Source organism: Ruditapes philippinarum, unplaced genomic scaffold (genome assembly GCF_026571515.1).
Source record: "Ruditapes philippinarum isolate M1 unplaced genomic scaffold, ASM2657151v2 ctg608_1_1_1_1, whole genome shotgun sequence".
Lineage (NCBI taxonomy): Eukaryota > Metazoa > Mollusca > Bivalvia > Venerida > Veneridae > Ruditapes > Ruditapes philippinarum.
Window position 1 is genome coordinate 476,534 of NW_026859254.1, and position 21,323 is coordinate 497,856.

Consider the following 21,323-nt stretch of genomic DNA (forward strand, 5'->3'; position numbering starts at 1 on the left):
CAAGTATGTGTCAAGTGCTGATACATAACGATTTAACATTTCTATTTAATTACAATGAATTAAATAAAACCAAGGGGACGACCTATAAGTTACAAAACTTAAATTAACTCTTCATTACAAATATGTAGCATTTCAATGTCAGAATTATAACACTTCTCAAACATCTGACACTATTTTGAGTTACATTGGATTTAGATCGGATTATTTTGGTCGATTTTTTTTGTAAAAAGACAAATATTATAATTTCAAGTCCCTATTGAAAACAGAAATATGATACATTGTATTTAAGTGCTTTTTTCTTAAAGGGATCACTTTAAAAGACATTTCATATATTTCAAATGATAGAATAAAAAAGTGCAGGTGTACTAACATTTTCAAATTTGAGAATATTTCAGTTTACTTGAAAATTTAGAAACGACTAATTAAAATGACTTGCATTGTCTCAGTCGCAAATATTTCATATAAATGATGACATTATAATTTTTTGGTTTCCTTCGTATCTAAAATGTTTCAAATTCGCATGAGAAAGATGAAAATGATGTAGAACTTGTAACCACATGCTATCTTCTTTTGGTTATCCTTATTTCTTACCTGCCTTCGAGTTTTCGTCAAACCAACACTGTTAATGTTATATTCCACCTTCTCTGGAGTAGGAAACACCCTAGGCGCCCTATGTGCTGACTTTCAGGCACAGACAGGCTCCGGAGTAGGAACACTGATGTTCCGTAAGCAAGAAACCTACTTAGAGACCAATAGGTTTAGCGCTCCACGCCATAAAAATTCGCCCGGTGCGATTGCGGATGGTAATGTTGATTATAACAGGTTTAAATTTATGAAAATGTGATAACTTTCAGTAAAAAATTTCAAGTATGTATTGCTTATATAAAGTACTTTATGTGCCATTTCGAGAAGCTATTACTTAAGTTAGTACTTAATGCATACATGATGCTTGCATAAATAATGAACTAAGCTCAAAATAACAGTAGTAATGCAATTTTCAGTTACTTCATTTTGTTTGTGATGGCTTATTAAGACATGTGTTACTTTCTTACAAGTCATTGTTACGGTTACATTAATAATATTGTTATGACCTATGTGACCAAATAAATATTATTTTAAACTGTGTTTGTTTCTAAAACTACTCATAATTTTATATTTCTTGCAACATAGTTTTATAAATTTGTAAAATGTCTGTTTTCGGGAAATCAAATTCTTAATGAATGTATAGAACTAAAATAATAATGTTGAAATATGTTGAACTATATTTTACAGCTTGAACACCGGATGTAATATTTTGATGAATGGGGTTTTTTTCATTAAAATTTAATTTGGCAGTGTACTGTTATGCTATCTCCCTATAATTACATCAGTATGCCAAATGATATGGTTTCATAATTCAAACATGATGTTATATTATGTGCTGCATCCAGTATAAAGTTGCACATTTTTCTGTCATTCGGGTTTATTTCTGAAGGTTTCATTCAAAATGGTTTGGCTCATATGCAATTATTTTTAATAATTCCACTCTTAAACTATCAAAAAAAATTACGATTGAAATTGTCACAACGGGATGAATATATCTTTCAGTTAAAAGCATAAAGTAATTTAAATACGTTTTCAAGAATTATTTGCAACTAAACAATGTTAAACATATTTAAAATGAATTTCAACATAATTATCAAATTACCAAGTGTGTGTATAATAGACGCGACGATATCATCAATCTGGTACAAAGAAGTAAAATCATGAAGAAATGTACAAATTGTTTAATTGTTCGCGGTTAACAACCAATTTTAAAATAGCAACTACCTTACGGTAAACCGTCTCATATTTCGGTAATTATCATTCATTTTTTACATACTTGACAACCTGCTTAAAGTTTATTTCTTTACACAAGTTTTCAACATTTGGGTGAGAGTGGACGTAGGCATGGATAAAGGAAGTTTTAGATATTTTATTTATTCTTTATTGATTACTTTATCAACTATATCACTACGTGTTACAACAGCCGAAGGTACGGTTTATTTGTTTTCCTAAGCTCATTTTATTTTATTAAATTTAGATATTAACAAAATAAATAGTAATAATGTTTTCGAAAAACGGGTCAGTATGGACAACTTCTTATACATTTATAATAAAGAAAGTACCAGACATATTTCGTACTGACATCGATAAAGATCATTAACTTGCAATTTTATATGAATCGGTATTGAAAAATGAAAGTTACTTCACAGATGGCCTTATATCATTTATGACATGATAAAACGTGACTAGGACAATGTTTTAAGTAACATTTTGCCCACTTCATCGCTGTCAGGAAGAGCTGAATTATTTATTTCTAAGATTGACAATTATTATGGTCATGCAATAACAATTGACAAGTACAATGCAGCAATTGAGAAGCTCCGCGCAAAAATGCGCTTATTACAGAGACCTTACCAAATCATTCCTACACACAGGTCATTTTCTATTTAGATTAAGTACTATTGTTCATTATTCATCATTTAAATTTGCATAATTATACTCATCGTATGCACTGTCCATGAGAGAGTGGCAAGATATTAAATTTAAAAAATAGACTTTCACTGATACCTACCTGGTAAGGAACGTTATTCCAATACAAACAAGACTTACATGACTTGTAATGTGACATGACAGTAGTGAAACATTTTTCTGTTTGTGTCACTACTGTGGTCTGTAATATTAGATGATAAAAGATATCAAACCATGATCATTTTCTTTTTTCACCTATAATGCTACTAATTTTCTACAAATACCAACACCTAATCGTGGTAAAAAATACAAAAATCCGTATATACGAGTACATAAGCCAAAATAAAACGTTATTTTTCAAAATGTCCGTTAGAGTCTTCATGTTTCGCGGTAAATAGTATATAATGTTTATCAAGAAAAGCATTAATGCAAAGCATCAAAGAAATGCAGCAAGTGACGATGAACTAGTAGCCATCTAATGACCATATTTCTTTTTAATCGTTAAATAGATTTTACCAGAATTGTATAGCATAGACGACATTAGTCTACATAGTCTGTTATATTATGATTGTAACAAATGTACAAACAGTATATAAAAAAGTGGACTAATAAAGTAATATTGCATGCATTTCGTTTAATGTAAAATTAAAAAAAAGGGTCTCTATTAATATCTGGCACTTAACATACAGTAGGTTTATTTCAAGTAAAAAATAAATACTGAAAGTAGAACACACACTGGAATGAAAACATTTCAATTTGATGAATTTCAAAAAGACCATTTTCAGAAAGTTTCTTTGTTAAATGCGTTAACAGAAATAATGGTACATTAAAAATCATGAATAAATGTGCATGGCATGTTGATATTGTAAAACATTTTTTTATCAATATAATAAAAGACTGTTAACCTGAACTTAAACAGATATGAGGGAATTCAATACGAGTCAAAGATATAAAAGCTTCTTGACATTGGCGAGAAATACAGACCTCGGTTAATTGATTTATAGGGAGACCAATCTACTATTGTGTTGAATTGCTTCAAAGTCCTCGTCTGATCAACCAGTGTGTTTATATTCCTATCAATAAACCAATCACACCTCATGTTAAAACTGCAGAAGAAAGTTGTTGTTAAAATGTCACAGTATTTGGCAAATCAACATTCCATTCAAACCGCCATAAAACCTTCTCAACTTCCTACAGCAAAAATTCGGGAAATCAGGGTCGATTGAAATATTCACGGTAAGAACATCTCAGAAGTACAGTCAGTGTCGTAAAAAATGGCCTGCTTGATTTTTCCGGAAATCACCTACATAAAAGACAATTTCAAAATGATAATTTTGTGATATGTCAATAGTTTACAATTCGTAAAAATAGCATACAAATTGTTTCGATAAATTTACAAAGAGTGCAATTTATTGTTGAATAGGTTTGCATTTCATTTCCTGCAAAATTATCCAGTTCGTTCTTTATAAACATAGCGCGACACGAATGGTCGTTTCGTTTAGTTTCTGACTTGCTAAACTAAAACTGCTTCTATAAATAGATTTTTGGACTTACACAATGTTAAGGTCATCCATCTATTTATAGCTTTCAAATTCATGTACTGCAATAAAATACATACTAAACCCACTGTGTCCCTTAAAATAATAAGTAATTTCAATAATTTACCGCATTTAAGATTATTTTTTGTTTTGTTTTTTACACTGCCTTCGAAGCGGCTGAGATGTGATTTTTTCCCGTTCTCATTCATTAAAATAATAAATGCTGCAAATCACCGAGGGGGAAACCAATATATGACTTTACCTGATAGAAATCGGAAGGATGTTTTCGTTCCGAATTTATTGTAGCTGTAAATCTAAGGGATTAATTGATACAAATAGGGTTCCCGGACCAAAAAAAAAAGTAAACACATAAACTATATAAAAAAAACTACGACTTAAAGCAACTGTTCCACCTAACAACTGAGCATTTCCGATATATTCCGAAGGATATTTATAAAGAATTTCTGTAACATAAGTTTATTGCTTATACATATGAAGTAGAAATTAACATTGAAATCAGTAATTATAGCAGAATGTTGTTTTGCTTTTAACTAGTGCACTAACCTTTTATCCTCGGTTGGGCATAGTGCCACTTTAATTATTACAATATTACTCATTTGGCATTTATTTTTCAGAATTGAAAACTCCTTAGTAAAAATACTAATGATTATAAAGACAGATTTGCAATTAAATACAGATTGAACAGTCTCGACTAATACCTGAGACATGTTAAATGTACTAAAAGTCAATTGCAATAAAATTAATTATATATTGAGAGTTATAGTTTTGTGACTTTCTTATTAACAGGATTTGATTTTATTTTCTGTTTTTCGTCTCCTTCAGAGTCTTGCGAAGAGTCTTTGAACCATACACAGCAAAATAACTATCTCTACGTAAATTTGTGGAGTGGTTGGCGTTTTTCGGACTTGACATGGCACAACATGACTTTATGGGATGGACATATGCAGATACCAGAGAAAGACCATGTAGCTTTGGAATGTTTTACTACTTTGGGAAATCTATTAGTGATAGCAGGTTTATTTGATCTTTAACATCACAATAGATTAAAAGATGTTTTAAGATATTATCTTTAACCTCGTCAATATTGCTTACTCAGTTCTATGTCAATGATGTTTTTATTCAAAGATGGATTTTCTAATGTGTCACGTTCTCAACATTTTGCTAGATATTCGAATTTTCAAACGGCTCTGTGTAAATAATTGGTCGAACGTTCCTATTAAATAATCTGTAACTCAAATGCTTGTATGGTTTATATCATAAATATGATGCTCAAATAAAGAGTTGATCAATATTGTAAGTTCCAAAAACATTATTTGTAAAGATATTTCCGAATTTTCATTTCATGTAAAAAAGGGAGGTAATTAGAAATGAATGGTTGATAAAGTCTAAGCCAAATCTTTCAATAAGAAATAAATGTATACATTTTAATGATTACATATAATGCGCTTAAACATTTGCAGTACATATTTAACATGTTCTTGGATGTTTGGAAATTGTTTTAGAAGAGTAATTATATACATATACATGTATAAAATTTCACTTAAGTGTTGTTACATCCTTAATTACAACATATAGGATCTTAGAACTGGGATTTCTTTTGGCAAAATACTTAAAAACATAATTGTGTTATCTTTTTTTCATTAACAATTTTTATATTTTCTTTTGTTTAGACAAGCATCCTAACATCGAGGATTTAACTGAAAACATAACTGATGTAAAGGCGTGTATCATAGATGAAAATCAAAAGTGTATAAATCACATGAATGTCCTTATCAGAAAATGCAATGGGAATTTATTGTACAAATTTGTGCTGTCCAACATTAGCAGTGGACATGCTTATATTTGCTTTGGTAAGTGTAAAATGTTTTGTTTAAAGATATATACTGCATGATATATTTAGTTTGTCTGACTGTATGTTGAAAATGTGCATCTCATTTTCAAAAGTAATTAGAGGCATACATAAGACAAAAATAAAAAATCCTAAAAGATAATTGATATTATTTACTTAATGTAAGTGCTGTTATTTCTTAAAAAGCAATGCGTTATTCGAAGTTTGATTATTTCTTAAAAAGCAATGCGTTATTCGAAGTTTGATTATTTAATATACGTTTAATAGCCATTAAATATATCAAAAATGTTGTAAGACATACGAGGTTTACAAATACGTTTCTTTTGTCTTACTTTATGACTTTGTGTAATTCAGAGTATTAATCTGTAATGTAATAAGGTTTTATCACTTTGATTTTTATTTAATTTTTTTTTTTTCATTTTAGATAGAATATATTCAGGAAGTAAGTAACATCTTTAATTTAATATTCTTTATTTCAAATCGTATCAATGAATATTTCAAAGATCTATTGTCTTGTTTCTATAGTGGCGGCTGATTTGTGCCATTTGTGTTTTCGTCCCGCGACCCTGCCAAGTCGAGAATTAATAAATTTAAATGGCGGAGGCGCGGAGCGAAAACACGCTAGTTAGCGGGGGTTGCGGAGTGAGATTTAAGAAATAAAACAGCAGGGTCGCGGAGCGAAAACACACTTATTAGCGAGGACGCGGGGCGAAGTTTAATTAATAAAACTTATTTACACGAAAACACGAATGACACAAATCAACCACAATGTGTTTCTTATCGACCACAAATAATGAGATAAAACGATGCACTCTTATCATTGTGGTATTGGAAATTGTTACCGATTTATTTCGGATTTGTTTAACAGTAACAATTTGATTATTCTAAAAGACGAAAGCTGTAATTGGCTTTTGATTATCATTAACCCAGATTTATGGAAGCTGATTCTGTTCATAAAATATTTCACATATTTAATGTTGTTTTGTTTGTTTTGTTTTTTTTGTATTTTTCGTTTTTTTGTTGTTTTTTTTTTTTTGTTTTTTGGGAGGGGGGGAGTCGTATGTGTCACTCAAACATCTTGACTAACGATTCGTATTTATTGTGAATGGAATTCGTTGTAGTTTTTTTAATATTTATTGAGATGTTCTGTTTCATATAACATCAATGCAAAGTTAACAACAGCTAATTATTGTTACAGTCCCTTGCAAAGACGCCATATCAATAGAGCAGAATGGAAATCCGAGTAAATATGGCAATATCTTGAAATTCACTCCTAGTGTGGTTGGACTGATACATCCGTCGAAGGGATACAGTATGTTTGGCCTTCTCTTGCGGACAAAGACATTATATTCGATGAATGTTCAGTGGCAAGAGAAAGTTATTGGTACATATTTTCACAAGGTATAAAGCTATATTATTAAATGCAGAACAACCGTTCTTCCTTTGTATCAAAAACTAAAGTAAATTAAAATAATTATAATACAAAATAGAAGTAAAACTTAAAGCTCATTCTCCATCTGCATCTTATCCTGTATCCTGGTAAAAAAGAAAAACACGTGACAGCTATTGTGTATTTTTCTGTATAAAATTTATTAATCAATGACAGCCAAAATTTTCTGAAAGAGTTAATTTAAATGTATCTCCAAAACAGTTTAAACTGGTCAACGTAAAGTAGTAAATGCGTATTGTTACCTGTCTTTAATTTAATCATTAATATAATACCTTGCATTGACCATGCATACCCTTGTTACATTTAGAACTTTACATAATTAAAAATGTGAAGAAAAGGGTGATCGTGGCTATACAGAAAATTGTCTTTGTTTATCAAAAAAACATCATATTGTTTTCTAAGCATGCTTTTCATCCATGCGAATTTGTGTACAATTTAAATGCGCTTTATTGTACAGAACTTTTCATATCGGTTTCTATATCAAATGATAAAAACTTGAAGCAGATATAAATCTCTATGACTTTGTATACATATTATAACAAGTAGTCACTTAACATCAAGAACACTTCATTTAGCACTAATTGTTTGTGATTTTGTTCAGTTAGACACATGTCCTTTTGACATTTATAATGCTTAAGTGAATATGTCCATAAAAGTTGTTCACAATAGAAGATTGGTGATACCATAAATAATAAGTAAGTATTATATAAATTTTATTCTTAATTACTAAAAAGTCTTTAAACCTTGAATTTTCAATAAGTACTATTTTAAGATTTTTATCAATATTTGAGTTTTTTAACTTTATCCATTGTTCATCAATGCTCTTTAAAACATAATATTTTTTTCAAAGTTAATAATGATATCTGATATGCTTTTCAGAACCTTTACCAAGTGATATAGGTGAAGAGGCAAAACGGATAGTTGTGTGCTATGTATCCAAATCGTTTGGCTATAACCATGTCAATTATGATGGGAAAGGAAATTGTCATTATTATGTTTATGTCAGATCATGCAATGGAAATCTCCAATACGATTTAAGTGCAGCTACCTATTACTGGCGTGAAATCTGTTTAAGTAAGAAAAAATAATTCTATGAAGCTTTATATATCAAGATGCTATTTGGCGCATTGTTAATACTTCATGTTTGATATCAAAAACATGTAGGATATCATAGCTTAATGATTATAACTATGTGATAATTATTGGTCGGAAATAATGCTTGGAAAGGATACAATATTAATGAATTTATGCTCTTAATTTCCTTTTTTTCTGTAATTTAAAAGTTGTCGGTCTTTCATTGTAAACGCTACGGTATATTCTTATAACTTTGTCTACCGACTTTACGAAGAAAAAAGGGGGAATGTAGAAGTATGTCCGTTCGGGCAAACATCCAATGGTCTTTTAGCTTCATTCCGTCTATAATACTATTACAAAAGAAGGAAACTCTATAAACCGAATGGTCTATGTGGTAATTTTAATGGTTTATGTGGAAAACTGCCAAAAAAGATCAAAGAAAAGGACATAAACCCCAAATGTTGGCATGTCCGTGCCTCAATGCGTACGTTGTCTGCCTTTTCAAAGGAATCAAGTGAATTTAAAATAACTTTACACAAATGTTTGTTATGATAGGACAAATTGTCATGCACAAAACCCTAACCCATATCTCCAGTCTCCTATCTATAACAATACAATGAATCGTGCGCAACGCCAACCCCCTACCTTTAAGGTCAAAGCTTAACACGGTCTTTTAAAGGGTATATTTCGTGTCCATTCAATGATTTTTTTGTCGTTCAAATGATTTCAAAATTACTTGACACAAATTAATGTCGAGAATAATATGACGACGTGTCATGGGAAACATCCAGACTCCTTTATCAAAGGTCAAAATCTGAAATGGTCTGTACTGGGCATGCAAATAAAATGTCATTGGTGAATCGAAGTTCGATGAAAAGTTGACGGACTGCACACGAGATGTACCATGTAACAGACGGTACCTTGTATTAAGTTTGTATTTGTCAATTATAAAATTGTATTTTTCTTGATTTCATTTTATTTCATTAATGAAGTTTTTGCTGCTTGCATGTGCAAATCTAGCATTGGTCAATATTTTGCACAGGAAGTTCAGATCCATACCTCAATCGTTGGTAACTCTGTTAAAATTCTTGTTGATATGTGTAAATGACAACAACCATATTGCCTACTACCCTAAAAGCCTTTATTAAATAATGTTACATTTTGTCAAATATTTTATGTACTGACTTTATTTTTGTCTTTTCAAACAATAGATATACAGAATTTGTGTTTGGCCTCTTTTCTTCAATTAATTTTAGTTCACTACAACAATGTTAAAGTACATCCGAGGATCGTTCATGAAGAAAATATAATTATAGAAGAAGGGAAAGAAATAGCCATGTACACTAGTAGTCTGCAATATAGATGTTCCTTTGATGTCATGGAAAACACACAGTATAAAGCAAACTGGTATCCATGTGATAATTTCTGTTTGATAAATGTTGTAACTTTAATCATCAAAATTGAAATAAACAATATATGATACCATTTTTAATTAAACAATGATCGACATGTTTAAGTAATATGTGTGTAACGTCTAAACTGTAACAGTGTTTAGCGCAATAACATACGACAGATATTAGTAAACACGACGTCAGGGTAAAGAAATAAAAGAAGAAGAAAAAAACAGAAATGTAGTTAGAAAATTTTTTCATAATTAAAACATTGAAATTTCTGGCCGGACGGGTCCCATTGCTGTACACATGTATCCCAAGGTTTGCTTTTAAATCAATTTACTCGTCTATCACAGTTTCTGTGAGTTTGTTTATTGAATTGATTTTTGAATGGCATCCCGTCAGTGCGCCACCCCTGTGTATTCCTCTGTTTATGTTTGCAGCACTGCTATCTTCGAATTCAGTGTTTTTTTTAACAAACAACCATATATACATTCCGATAAGTCTGAAAAAGAGGCATAATACGAGATTTTAAAAAAAGTGCACATGATCGTTATTTCTTTATCATGCATAATAGGTATATAAACGGAACCTTTCAAGTACAAATGGGGCCATCGTCTGATCTTGATGATTTGGTGTTTAAAGAAAATTATCTGACCACTTTGAAACATGGATACGAGGTATTTTTTTTAAATACAGGAATGGAGACTAGTTTAAATTATTACGAAAAATTATAAAAAAAAAAAATTCTACAGAAATTTTCATTTTCTATACGAATTGACTTACCCGGTGCATTATATTTTTTTATTATTTCAGATTCGATTCTAGTGTTATTCCACATATTAAGGAATATTTTTAAAATGTTTGAATGACTGATAAATATTATATAAGTACCTTTAGTATGATAACGAAATTGTTTTTTTCACCTTTTGGGTGTTTGTGGTATATTTTAGGTTACTTGTGGAATATTCCCAGCGGCTGAAAATGATTCCACGGAAGCTGTGAGTGATGCTTACTACGCCGGATGGAAAGTAAATAGAGAATTTATGTGATATTTTGTTTTACACCGTTTATTGTTACATTGTATAAGATAACAAAAATGTTTTTGTAATGTAACATCTAACCTCAAAAGGGCATTAAGAGGCAATTTCAAGTGCATAAACATTAACTTTCTTTGAATTGCAACATTTTATATTTCTTTTGCAAATCTTCCAAAATGATGTTATTAATATATCATTCATGTGCCTATAAATGAGTTCAGATTCAAAATGAAAACATCATACTAAGTAAAAGTGGAGTTGCTACTGTCACAATTGAGCAAACTATTCCGTTAGGATGTTCTTACAGGGAAGACGATGCAGGAAACTGTCTGGAAACGTTATCGTTTGAGGACGTTGTAAATAAGGCTGATGACTGTAGCGGCCGAATAGAAGTAAAAAGTTATGATGATCCAAGCAAACCGTTGATAGAAATTAAGGTACAGAGTATAGTTCAATTCATATATCGCTTGTCCACACTCTTCTTACTCTTATGTACATTTAAAGGGTATAAATCTTTATCTTAAGAAATATCTTTATAAAATTTATCAACAGTAGAATTATATTGGTTCCATTATTATACGACTGATTCCCAAAAAAGTTGCAACATGGAATGTCTCTGTTAATTAATACACATCAACAATGTACGTAAATAGAATAAAATGTTCCGGAACAAAATATTATTTTGCTATTTTAAGTAGAGTTTTATCCGTTTAGCAATGATTCTATACATGCGCCACTCGTTTAAAGGCAATTTAGTGCCATTTTAATTTCATACAAACACTTTGAAAGTATTCTTACAATAATTTTGCATTAGATATATAGCATTATACACTTTAACAAGCGTCCATTCTCCGTATTTTAAACCTGCAAATATATTATTAATATAAAAAACATCCGTATGAAAATGTTTTATATATATTTTCTTATCAATACTGATGTATATTGCATTCTCTTCTAACTTAAGGAAGTTCTTGTTAAGAATTATGGCCCTTACATTATATGTTCAAAATTTAGCAAAGGTTGGGAATTCTAAAATTGTTTTTGTTTTTCATAAAGAATTTCATTTTGTTTCGAATTTAAGATCAAACGTATCGGTCAATTAATCAAACCAAAACGCTGTTGATTTTTATGATAAAACATGAACCAATTATTTTTTATATATATACTACTAGTTAATAGCACATCATTACTAACATAACAATCATCTTATGGACATGCTTTATTATTGTTATACCATTTTTCTTTTAGAAATTGAGAAAAGGTGAGGTGTGGGCAAAAAAAGAATATAGAGCATTATTTTCAACTTTAGACAATAACTATGACGATAGGACGGATTTTGACCTTTTATTGCTATTGACAAATAATAGCATTGGTTACATCGGGGAGATACATATAGTTGGCGCAGTTCATGTAAGTGCAAACATTCATGGTATTTAGTTTATATATATATATATATATATATATATATATATATATATATATATATTATATATATATATATTACTTTTAAATTATTTTTTTAATTTAGAATATTCAAAATATCTTGAATGCGAATGACGACATTTTGTTGATTCAATTTTATTTTTATCGGTTTACGAATAATAGATAAATATTGAAATTGTATTAAACTGCATAATTGACTAAACTTTTGAAATTGTTCGTGATTTATAAAGGTGGTTATAGTAGACATAAAAAGACACTGGAATAAAAGATGTTATTCGCATGTCGACCCGCATATGAAAACTGTAGACGGCATGTAAGTTACTATATCGATACTTATGTAGTACATGTATTATTACTCCATTTCGTTATGATCTTTTCTGGGAATTTCTGTACATCAGTATTCATTGATTAATTATTAAACAAACTAGCTGGTGTTGAGTGGATGCTTTTATAACTTTCGTTCCTATCATCTAGTCAATAAAAATTCAAAATATTGTGTATGAAATACTTTGTATGATATTGCGTTACATTGTTATTGTTTTTTTGATTATTTATTTTGTTTGTGTTTTTATTAATTTTTATTTTCAAAAATATAATTTGTAACAGTCAGTCACTGCAAGCAGTCGTATTTGAAAAGAGCGCATGATATTAACATAACCTATATACCTATTGATTGAAATTTATAAACTTAGTTAACTTATTTTTCTTAAACCTAAAGTAATTATTATTTTGATAAATGTAACATTTTGTCGTATATTGATTATCAAACTTATTTCATTAAAGACATTACGAAGCACAAAAAGAGGGAGACTACATGTTGTTCTTGAATGAAAAATATCAAACTGAGGTAATTGAAAATTGTCTTACTTATGAATGAATTAAATGATGTTGCAATTGATATTCTTTTATAAAAGCTGCGCATATAGATATATCTGATTGAGAAGTATACTTTTAATTAAATAAAGTACTTATGTACCATTTTTAAAATTAATAACATTAACAGCTGCAGAAACCCGTGAACTTATCAAATATCACACCCTGCTAGCGTGGACTATAGATGCGCCCACATGCTTGTGCATATGTCAATGCACGAACAAAGTCAAACTGTTGAAATTCCGTAATGTAGAGGGTGAAAGTTTTTGACAAGTTTTGCGACGCCTGGCATTTTTACTGAATGTAGGTGTCTTCATTGCAACCAAAGGATATGGGTTTGAACTATTTCCTCATATGACCACAGTGCAGTGTAACGAAATACAAAATGTTTATATTATTATGTAGAGAGGAGCTACAAGAATCTCAGACTTAAGTACCGATCAGATCCTGTGGCATTTTACATTAGATCATTGGGCTACTGGTAAAATTGAATTGAAAACACTTTTAATCGTTTAAGATAACCTTTTCTACTCATGTTAGATACAGACATCGGCAAGGTATTGTAGCCCTGGTAACACACGTGCTGTTTGTGCTTGTGGAATAGCAATCGCTGTCGGCGCGGATGTTTTGATAATTAACATATGCCATGACAGGCCTTTCAAGTTCGATCTTTCATGTGTTGATGGTGGCAATATTGACATTATATTTATTCACGATTACAGATATTTGGTATGTACATGTATCCGTATTTTTTTTTTTTACAAATGACAGAGACTCATTGAAAACGATATAATACGTTTTTTCTTTATTTCATTACAAGTGAATATGATAGTTTTTCATTGTCTTGCACTTGCTTGTGTAAGGAAAAGAAAGTGGTAAACATTCTTTAATATTGAGATGATCTTTGTTTAAACAAACTTTTACAAATATCCAATTCCCTTACAGTTCTTTCTCGGCATCATGATCATATTGCAAATTCGGTACAATATATATGATTTTAGGTAAAAACTCCAATGAATACAATAATTGAAATATTCGTAGGCCTATTTGGAATGATTCTATAAACTGTCATGGTTAAAAGAGCATGATATTTTCAGACCTTTATTTTTAACTAATTTCCTTTGTACAAACATACCGCACAAAATTAAAAATGCATATATATGCGTATGCAATAACAATACGATATGATCAAGATCTATTTGTTTGTTTTAGGTTCGAACACCAATTGGTACAATGATTGAAATACTATTATGGGGTCACGTTATGAACATTGACGTGTACATGTCCCCCAAAGATTTTGGAAATGTGGCCGGACTTTGTGGAAACTTTGACGGGGACAGATCTAATGATCTTGAACATAGGGATGGAACTATTTCTTATGATAACAACAGAAGTTACAGATTTGCTGATAGTTGGAGGTATGTTATGTTTAGATAGGTTAATTAAAATTTAATATGTAACACCAAATGAAAAGGCGTTTAAATTGACATCTCGTTTTTATGTATATCCGAATTTATGTTTAATTAGTTTGCTTTTAATAGTTAGATACAAGTGTTGTTAAGATTTATTGTATATCAAATTAACTATTACATCTAGTATAGAAAAGCTAAAGTATTGATATCTTATAAAGTTTAATTCAATAGTGCAATATTATCTGTATTCTTGTGTGGCCTGCTACAGAGTAGCGGCGACATACCGGGACACATTTCCGTCGTCTGTCTGTTCGTTCGTCCGTCACAATACTTGTCTGGTATACTTTTCAAACACCTCTGGTGAAATGCTAAGAACCAAGTTTTTTATGCATATTTTATATGCATTGACGGTTTTTTCCGGTTCAATGACACTTTGCCAGAGTTATGACTCTTTGATGATTGGATTTTTTAACTTCTCATAATATACTAAAAATTGCAGTTGAAATGAATGTTTACAGAATTAGTCAGTACTTCAAGTATTAAACGGGTTTTTTCGGTTGAATTTTTTTGGCTGAGTTATGGCCCTTAAATAAAAAGCGTGTATACCTGTGAATAAGTTTGTGTCTCCTGCTACACAGTAGCTGCAACATAAAATTGACTATCACCAGGCGACACTGGTCGCTTTTGCTATAATCATTCTTTTATTGTTTCTCAAGTGTTATACCAATGCAAAATGTATAATGTTTTTATGAGAAACCACGAAATCATGTAAACAATCTCGATATAAAATACAGCCTTTTATTCCGACATTCTTCCTACATAATTATTAATTACATATAGTTTCATTGTTAAGAATATCAAGGTTATCACGTTAGTGGTATATAGAAGCTTCCTTCTGTAAACCTGCGTCTACTAGTGACTTGTGCCCTCTTATTATTATCTGCAGCTCTGTGCTACATTTTTCTACTATATTTTTTTTAGATTTTCCTGAAAAATGAATAAATGTTTGTTGTTGTTTTTTTTGTTGTTTTGTTTTTTATTTTGTCCAGATTTCGCATATTTGTCATGGTGGAGTAAATTTTTTAAGCAGAGTTAAATGGTTTTGCTAAAGTGTTACAACAAATGTGCAAGTATTCTAACCGGACGATCATCATGTTCATGTTTATATATTGAGTTCAGCACGTGTCAGTGCTAGGTATTGTTACGAAAGAAAGCTATGTCAAGTTTTTTTCCATTAACTTACCACATTCTACAATTTGGCGTTTATTTCCTTTTCTTTCTTTTATTGACGGGGGCGTTCTCCTATTGTTTTTTTTCAATGCTATGTAATTTAGCTAAGAAAATTTAATATCATATTTTATTACAGATTAACGGACGAAGAAAATCTGTTTAAGAACCCAAACCGTAAACTTGATCATTGGAATAGGAATAATTTTGGCAAAACATGTACAAGCCCAAATTCAATAACAACAAAAAAATGCAAGCTTAGGAATAGGCAAAGGCAAATACGTTCCATTTCTGAACCCTCTGAGACGAAGATGAATAAACAATATCGTATTTTATCGTCGCGAAAAAAGGTATTGTTAGTCTTTTTGACTAGTGAAACAAAATCTGTTGCAGTTAATCTTTATTTATGTTCTTCTTAATTTAATGTTTGTCTTTTTATTTAAATTAATCATTATTTTCTAACTTTCTATGTTCTATTTAACCTCATATTAATTAAAATATTTGATGTGATTGTAGAGAAACACAATCATTTTAACAGAGGACGAGGCATTCCAATTATGTAATCATTCAATCTATACAACACCAGCAGTCCAAGAATTTCCGGATCATCTCGCCGAGGAAGATCCAGATATTGTCGTAGAACAATGTGTTTATGACTTAACGGTACGCGATATCTTGCTTATAATATTGATATGCCTTTTTTGTACCGATGTTAAAGTAAACATTTATTTAAAACTTGTCACTGATAAATCTGGGACCTATTATTATGTTATCGTTACATCCTGTTTTGTTGTTATTGTTGTTGTCAGTATATTATCAATGAGGGAATATGTATACACTCAAAATTGGTTTTGCGTTTGGTATAAAATGTCATAAAACATAGAAAACAGTTTCAGTGCACGAAGTACATCTATGTGTTCCGAATTATTTTTTCTTATTGAAGCAAGGAAATGACACAGCTTGGATTGATGCTCACGTGTCTGTTTTGAACAATGCTGTAGATACAATTCTAAGAATGAGTCCAGGTTTTGTTGCAAACAACACAGAAAAAGTAAACTCGTTTCGCATTGAAACTTGTCTAAATAACTGTAGTGGAAATGGATTCTGCGCCATCACTGGTAAGTACTTACATATTCCTCTCTTGCTTTAGAAAACCTTGCATTTAAATTAAACGAACATTCCTGTCAAGAACAAAAAGGTGATGCAGCTTTTTAAAATACTGTCTATTCATTGTAATGATTAAAATGATAGCAGCTTTGATATTTATAAAATTATTATCAGTGTCCTCTCAAATTTAGGACTTTGTGAATGCAGTGGAACTTTCAAAGGGCCTGCCTGCAGTATTGATATAAGAATTCCACCGGTTGTATTTGAAATAGAAGGAGACGGAGTTTGTACCGTGACGGATGAGGACGATTGCACATGTTTCCAAATACGGACAGACAACATATTTGATGGTTTTATGTGCAATATCACCCAGTTCAAGGTCTTATCGTATTTCATAATTTTCTTGATATCAGGACAGAGTAATAAAAATTTCTTGATGATAATACAGATAATAAATCGATTGAGTTTAATCGATCGTTTAGCGGCACAATAAGCTCTTACTCAAATATCCTTCCTCACTTGTGAAAGAAAAGATATATTAACATTAAAATACAATTATTGGAATACCCTTTTTGAATTGTTTATTTGTCTAACTTCATGCTTTACAAAGAAATATTTCAAAGGCTCACGTAAACATAAAATGTGTAGCGGGTATACTTGTGTGTTGAAGTGTCATTATCTTTATACCTTACTTAGGTGTACTCCAATGGTTCACGTGTGGAAGGAAGTGTATCAACAGATCTTGGTTATTACGAGGATATCTTTACTGGCGAATGCTGTGTCCCTGTGATGATAAAAAACAGCTCCTCTGTTTTAAACGACAAAACTGACAAACTGTTTGTCATCATGTACGAAATTTCTATTAGCAATGATGGTGCAAATTACGGGGATGTTAACCCCGTCTATATCTATGATACTAAATGTATTGAACGGGTTGAGATCAATGATGCAGTTACCTTCAAACTAAAGGTATTTTAAACATGATTTTGTTATAGCGGGAAGCAAAATTTTAAGGCTTGAACGATCATGTCGAATAGATAAATGTCTCTGTAAAATGACTAATCTTGATAACCATACAACATTTTATTTATACTTTATAAACATCACAACGGTGAAAATTCTTCGATTATATAAAAGGGCTGTCTGTGTTATTAAAGTTTTATACTGGATTTTTTGTTGACGTGAGATAAAATGTGTAGATGTTTGTAAATACTGGTAGCTCTATTTCGATAAATTCAAGATATGATATGAAATATGTACTGACATTATAGGATAGTTTTTGCTTCATTGATGCTGTGTGCATTGCTCAGAACCTCGACAATGGTACATGCTTTATATGTAATCCTGCAAACGATCCGTACGGTTGGACAAAGGGTAAGCACAATAATATTTTAATGAGTGTTTTGGTTGGACATTAAAGCTGCATTTTAAAAAGATATATATTAACTGTTTACTTCAGGGCCTAAAAAACAAGCATTCTTTTAATTTATTTAGCCTTTTCAAAACAACATTTTTGTAAATCTTATCAATAATGGTTCAGAAAATATGATTTCAAAGGAAAAAAACCACAAGGTATTGTTTAATTTTTTAACCTGTCAATAGTATACTGATTATACGGTCAGAGCTCACGATATATCAATTTCCAATAAATTTTCGGACGGATCGTGTCATGTAGCAAGTAAGATGCGTTAAATGTAATCTGTGTCTATGAAATAACTGTACTGAACGTCATAGCGCAATAGAATAAACTATTTAAGAAATAATATATCCCAAAAAGTGATCGCTCAATAAAATCACTGTTTGGAATACATATGCGCGGAATTATATCACGAGGACATAGCCCGAGTGATATAATGATGCGCATTCGAACGATTAAATCACCGATTTGGATATATTTTTTTCGATTCTAACACGACATCAACAAATAAATGCTTCTGTACCAGATGTAAATCTAAATTGCGCCCGATTTGTTTCTGTACTTTTTTTACAGCGCGTTACATTTTTGGTGGTTATGTCACATGTCTAAATATAGAACATCAGCAGTGATTTTATTGGATAATAACATACACTTTCGGTTCTTTTGTGTTCAATCGGGAAAAATGCGGGTCGTGTGAGAATTGTTTGCAATTACTACATTTAATACCAGGCCGCGTAGGTTCTTATTTTTCTTACTTGTATCAACAATGGAACCTATGTTTGTTTTTACATTTTGATCTTTTTTTTGTAATTACTACATTGCCAACCAGGTCGCGTTTACCATTTTAGTTTTGCGATAGATAAGGCCTTTTGTTCACATACGAGTGATCATCAAATAAAAGGACATACAATTTGTATGATAACATCCGTTATATAAGGCGGAAATATACCACCATAAAACAACGGATTTCAACTTAGCGCCTTGTTTGTTGATTTTTAGCTGAGTTTTTTATGTAAACAGAAATTGCCACAAATAGTTTGCAGACGTTTACACGTATAAAGATTATTTTGGTCGTCTGGGCACCAAAATTAGAACAGGAGTCGATATGAAACCCACTTTATTTACGACATATAGCTATTTCTGTTTATCTTAAGTTAATAAAATGCAGCTTTATGCTTGACAATTTATTAAAGCTGGTAATTCTATGAATTTTGTATAATTATGTTCTTTCATTTTATTTGTAAAAGACTACTTTTTGTACGTACTTGTGTGTCAAAATTAGTTTTTGTGCAACATATATAAACAAACATTCATTTGCATAATTTTACAGCAGATATTTCCATATCAAAACATGCATCTTCACCCAAAACTTAATAAAACCAATGTACCAACCATAAACAGTTGGTGTTAAAACTGTAGACTAAGTCAAGGATGTGGATATAATGAAGCATATCACGTGTCTTTTTTCTGAAATTCATTTTGTAGATGATTGTAAAGACTCTGGTACTGAAATAGGAACAGGGATTATTGTAGGAATCGTTATTGGATCGACATTGTTTGTCGTACTCATATCAGTATTGATATACATTTTTGCATGCAAAGTTTTAAAGAAACACAGGTAAAAGTTTGTTTAAGTGACTCTATTGAGATTTTTTTACATGATGTGTATGGAAATATTTTTTTTTAAGATTATTTTCCATTTTATGTAAGTCTAGACCAATACCTTTCGTCCAAAGTTTCTGATCATTCGCTCTATCCAATTTTGTAGAATAATTGTTCCAAATGTGAAAATTTACCCAAAATTGAAAAGCTTTTCAACTCTTAACCGGCCAAGAATAGCTATAAAATACAATATTTAGTTTGTTTCTGAGTAAATTTCTTATTTTGCCTAAGATCTCTGTAAGAAATACAAATTTTATGTTTAAGGCACTGGGACCTCAGTAAAGTTCCTTTGATATATTTGATTTCGAAACTATTTTGAAAATTGTTATACTATATTGTACCGTTATGTACTTGTACATTAAGGCATTATTATTTTTCATTTATTTTGATTTTTGATTTTTTTTTAATTCAATGTCTTTATTCCAATAAATTAAATCTCATGACAACAATCAGTGATCAATCACTATAATAGAATTGCCGGGAAATTATGACTTTCACTGCCAGGTATTCGTCAAGATAAAGATTTAATATTGATTATTCAGTTCATCTATTGGCGTTCAACAGAAGGCAATGGTTCCAACGCATAACTTGCAATCAAAGATGCCGCACCAGAAGCAAAGTGCGAAAATTCAGATCTCTGCTAGACCAAATATTGAACAGAATATAATGATTGGTACAGCACATCACATGAACCAAATCACTGAAATGTTACATGTAGAGAAAGGTGCCTCGGCTCAGGAAACCGATGTATTTTACACACCGATCGACAAGTATGAAACCGACGACTTAGAACGTAAAGTTGCAACACCAAGCGAAAGTAAACTAAAGAGAGACATTTCATTTATCAACATTGAACTTGAGTGAAAGTCCGCGTATCATTTCCAACATGAATCAAGACAAATGCATTTTGAAGCATATATAATCTCATGTTGACTTTTTGTACATATTAATTTACGCTGATAACGTTTTGATTGTCAACATTACGATTGCAAGTTTATGCATAAATTGATTGTTTTATTCACTAAATTCCTAATGGACTATTTCACTACAAATCTATTTTATCGGATGAGAGATGTCGTTTGTTTTTAATGCAATAAAATCAGTATATTCCCTAATTGTATATTGTATGCTTTGTACATGATGTTGGTCTGTCAGACAGTGAGTTTGCTGTTTCAGTTATTTTCTGATTCCTTATCGTTTTATACGAACTACAATAATACGACAAGAAGACATTCAGGACTTGTTATATAACGCTATAAGACTCACTCAATAACTATCATCTATACACTTGTTACCGTAAAACGTTACACATTTGGCATTTTTTCA

At 30.7% G+C, this 21,323-nt stretch overlaps 1 protein-coding gene across 1 annotated transcript; it reads left to right on the forward strand.

The window, feature by feature from the left end:
- The first annotated feature begins 1,882 nt into the window (after positions 1 to 1,882).
- On the forward strand, positions 1,883 to 21,112 carry LOC132755828 (uncharacterized). The gene is made up of 23 exons (XM_060746752.1): positions 1,883 to 2,014; positions 4,875 to 5,066; positions 5,723 to 5,902; positions 6,326 to 6,343; positions 7,100 to 7,302; positions 8,231 to 8,425; positions 9,682 to 9,832; positions 10,394 to 10,496; positions 10,770 to 10,847; positions 11,078 to 11,293; positions 12,105 to 12,266; positions 12,530 to 12,612; positions 13,083 to 13,146; positions 13,713 to 13,901; positions 14,385 to 14,590; positions 15,951 to 16,161; positions 16,328 to 16,474; positions 16,755 to 16,929; positions 17,110 to 17,297; positions 17,615 to 17,887; positions 18,190 to 18,292; positions 19,821 to 19,953; positions 20,540 to 21,112. Exons 7-23 carry the CDS (start codon positions 9,762 to 9,764, stop codon positions 20,859 to 20,861), a joined length of 2,724 nt encoding a protein of 907 aa, XP_060602735.1. The 5' UTR covers positions 1,883 to 2,014; positions 4,875 to 5,066; positions 5,723 to 5,902; positions 6,326 to 6,343; positions 7,100 to 7,302; positions 8,231 to 8,425; positions 9,682 to 9,761; the 3' UTR covers positions 20,862 to 21,112.
- The last annotated feature ends 211 nt before the right edge of the window (positions 21,113 to 21,323 follow it).

Coding starts and splice junctions, on each gene's coding strand:
- LOC132755828 (XM_060746752.1), top strand. CDS start 9,762: ATGTACACTAGTAGTCTGCAATATAGATGTTCCTTTGATGTCATGGAA. Junction 13,147..13,712: donor ATGAAAAATATCAAACTGAG/GTAATTGAAAAT, acceptor TACTCATGTTAG/ATACAGACATCGGCAAGGTA. Junction 17,298..17,614: donor GCAATATCACCCAGTTCAAG/GTCTTATCGTAT, acceptor TACCTTACTTAG/GTGTACTCCAATGGTTCACG.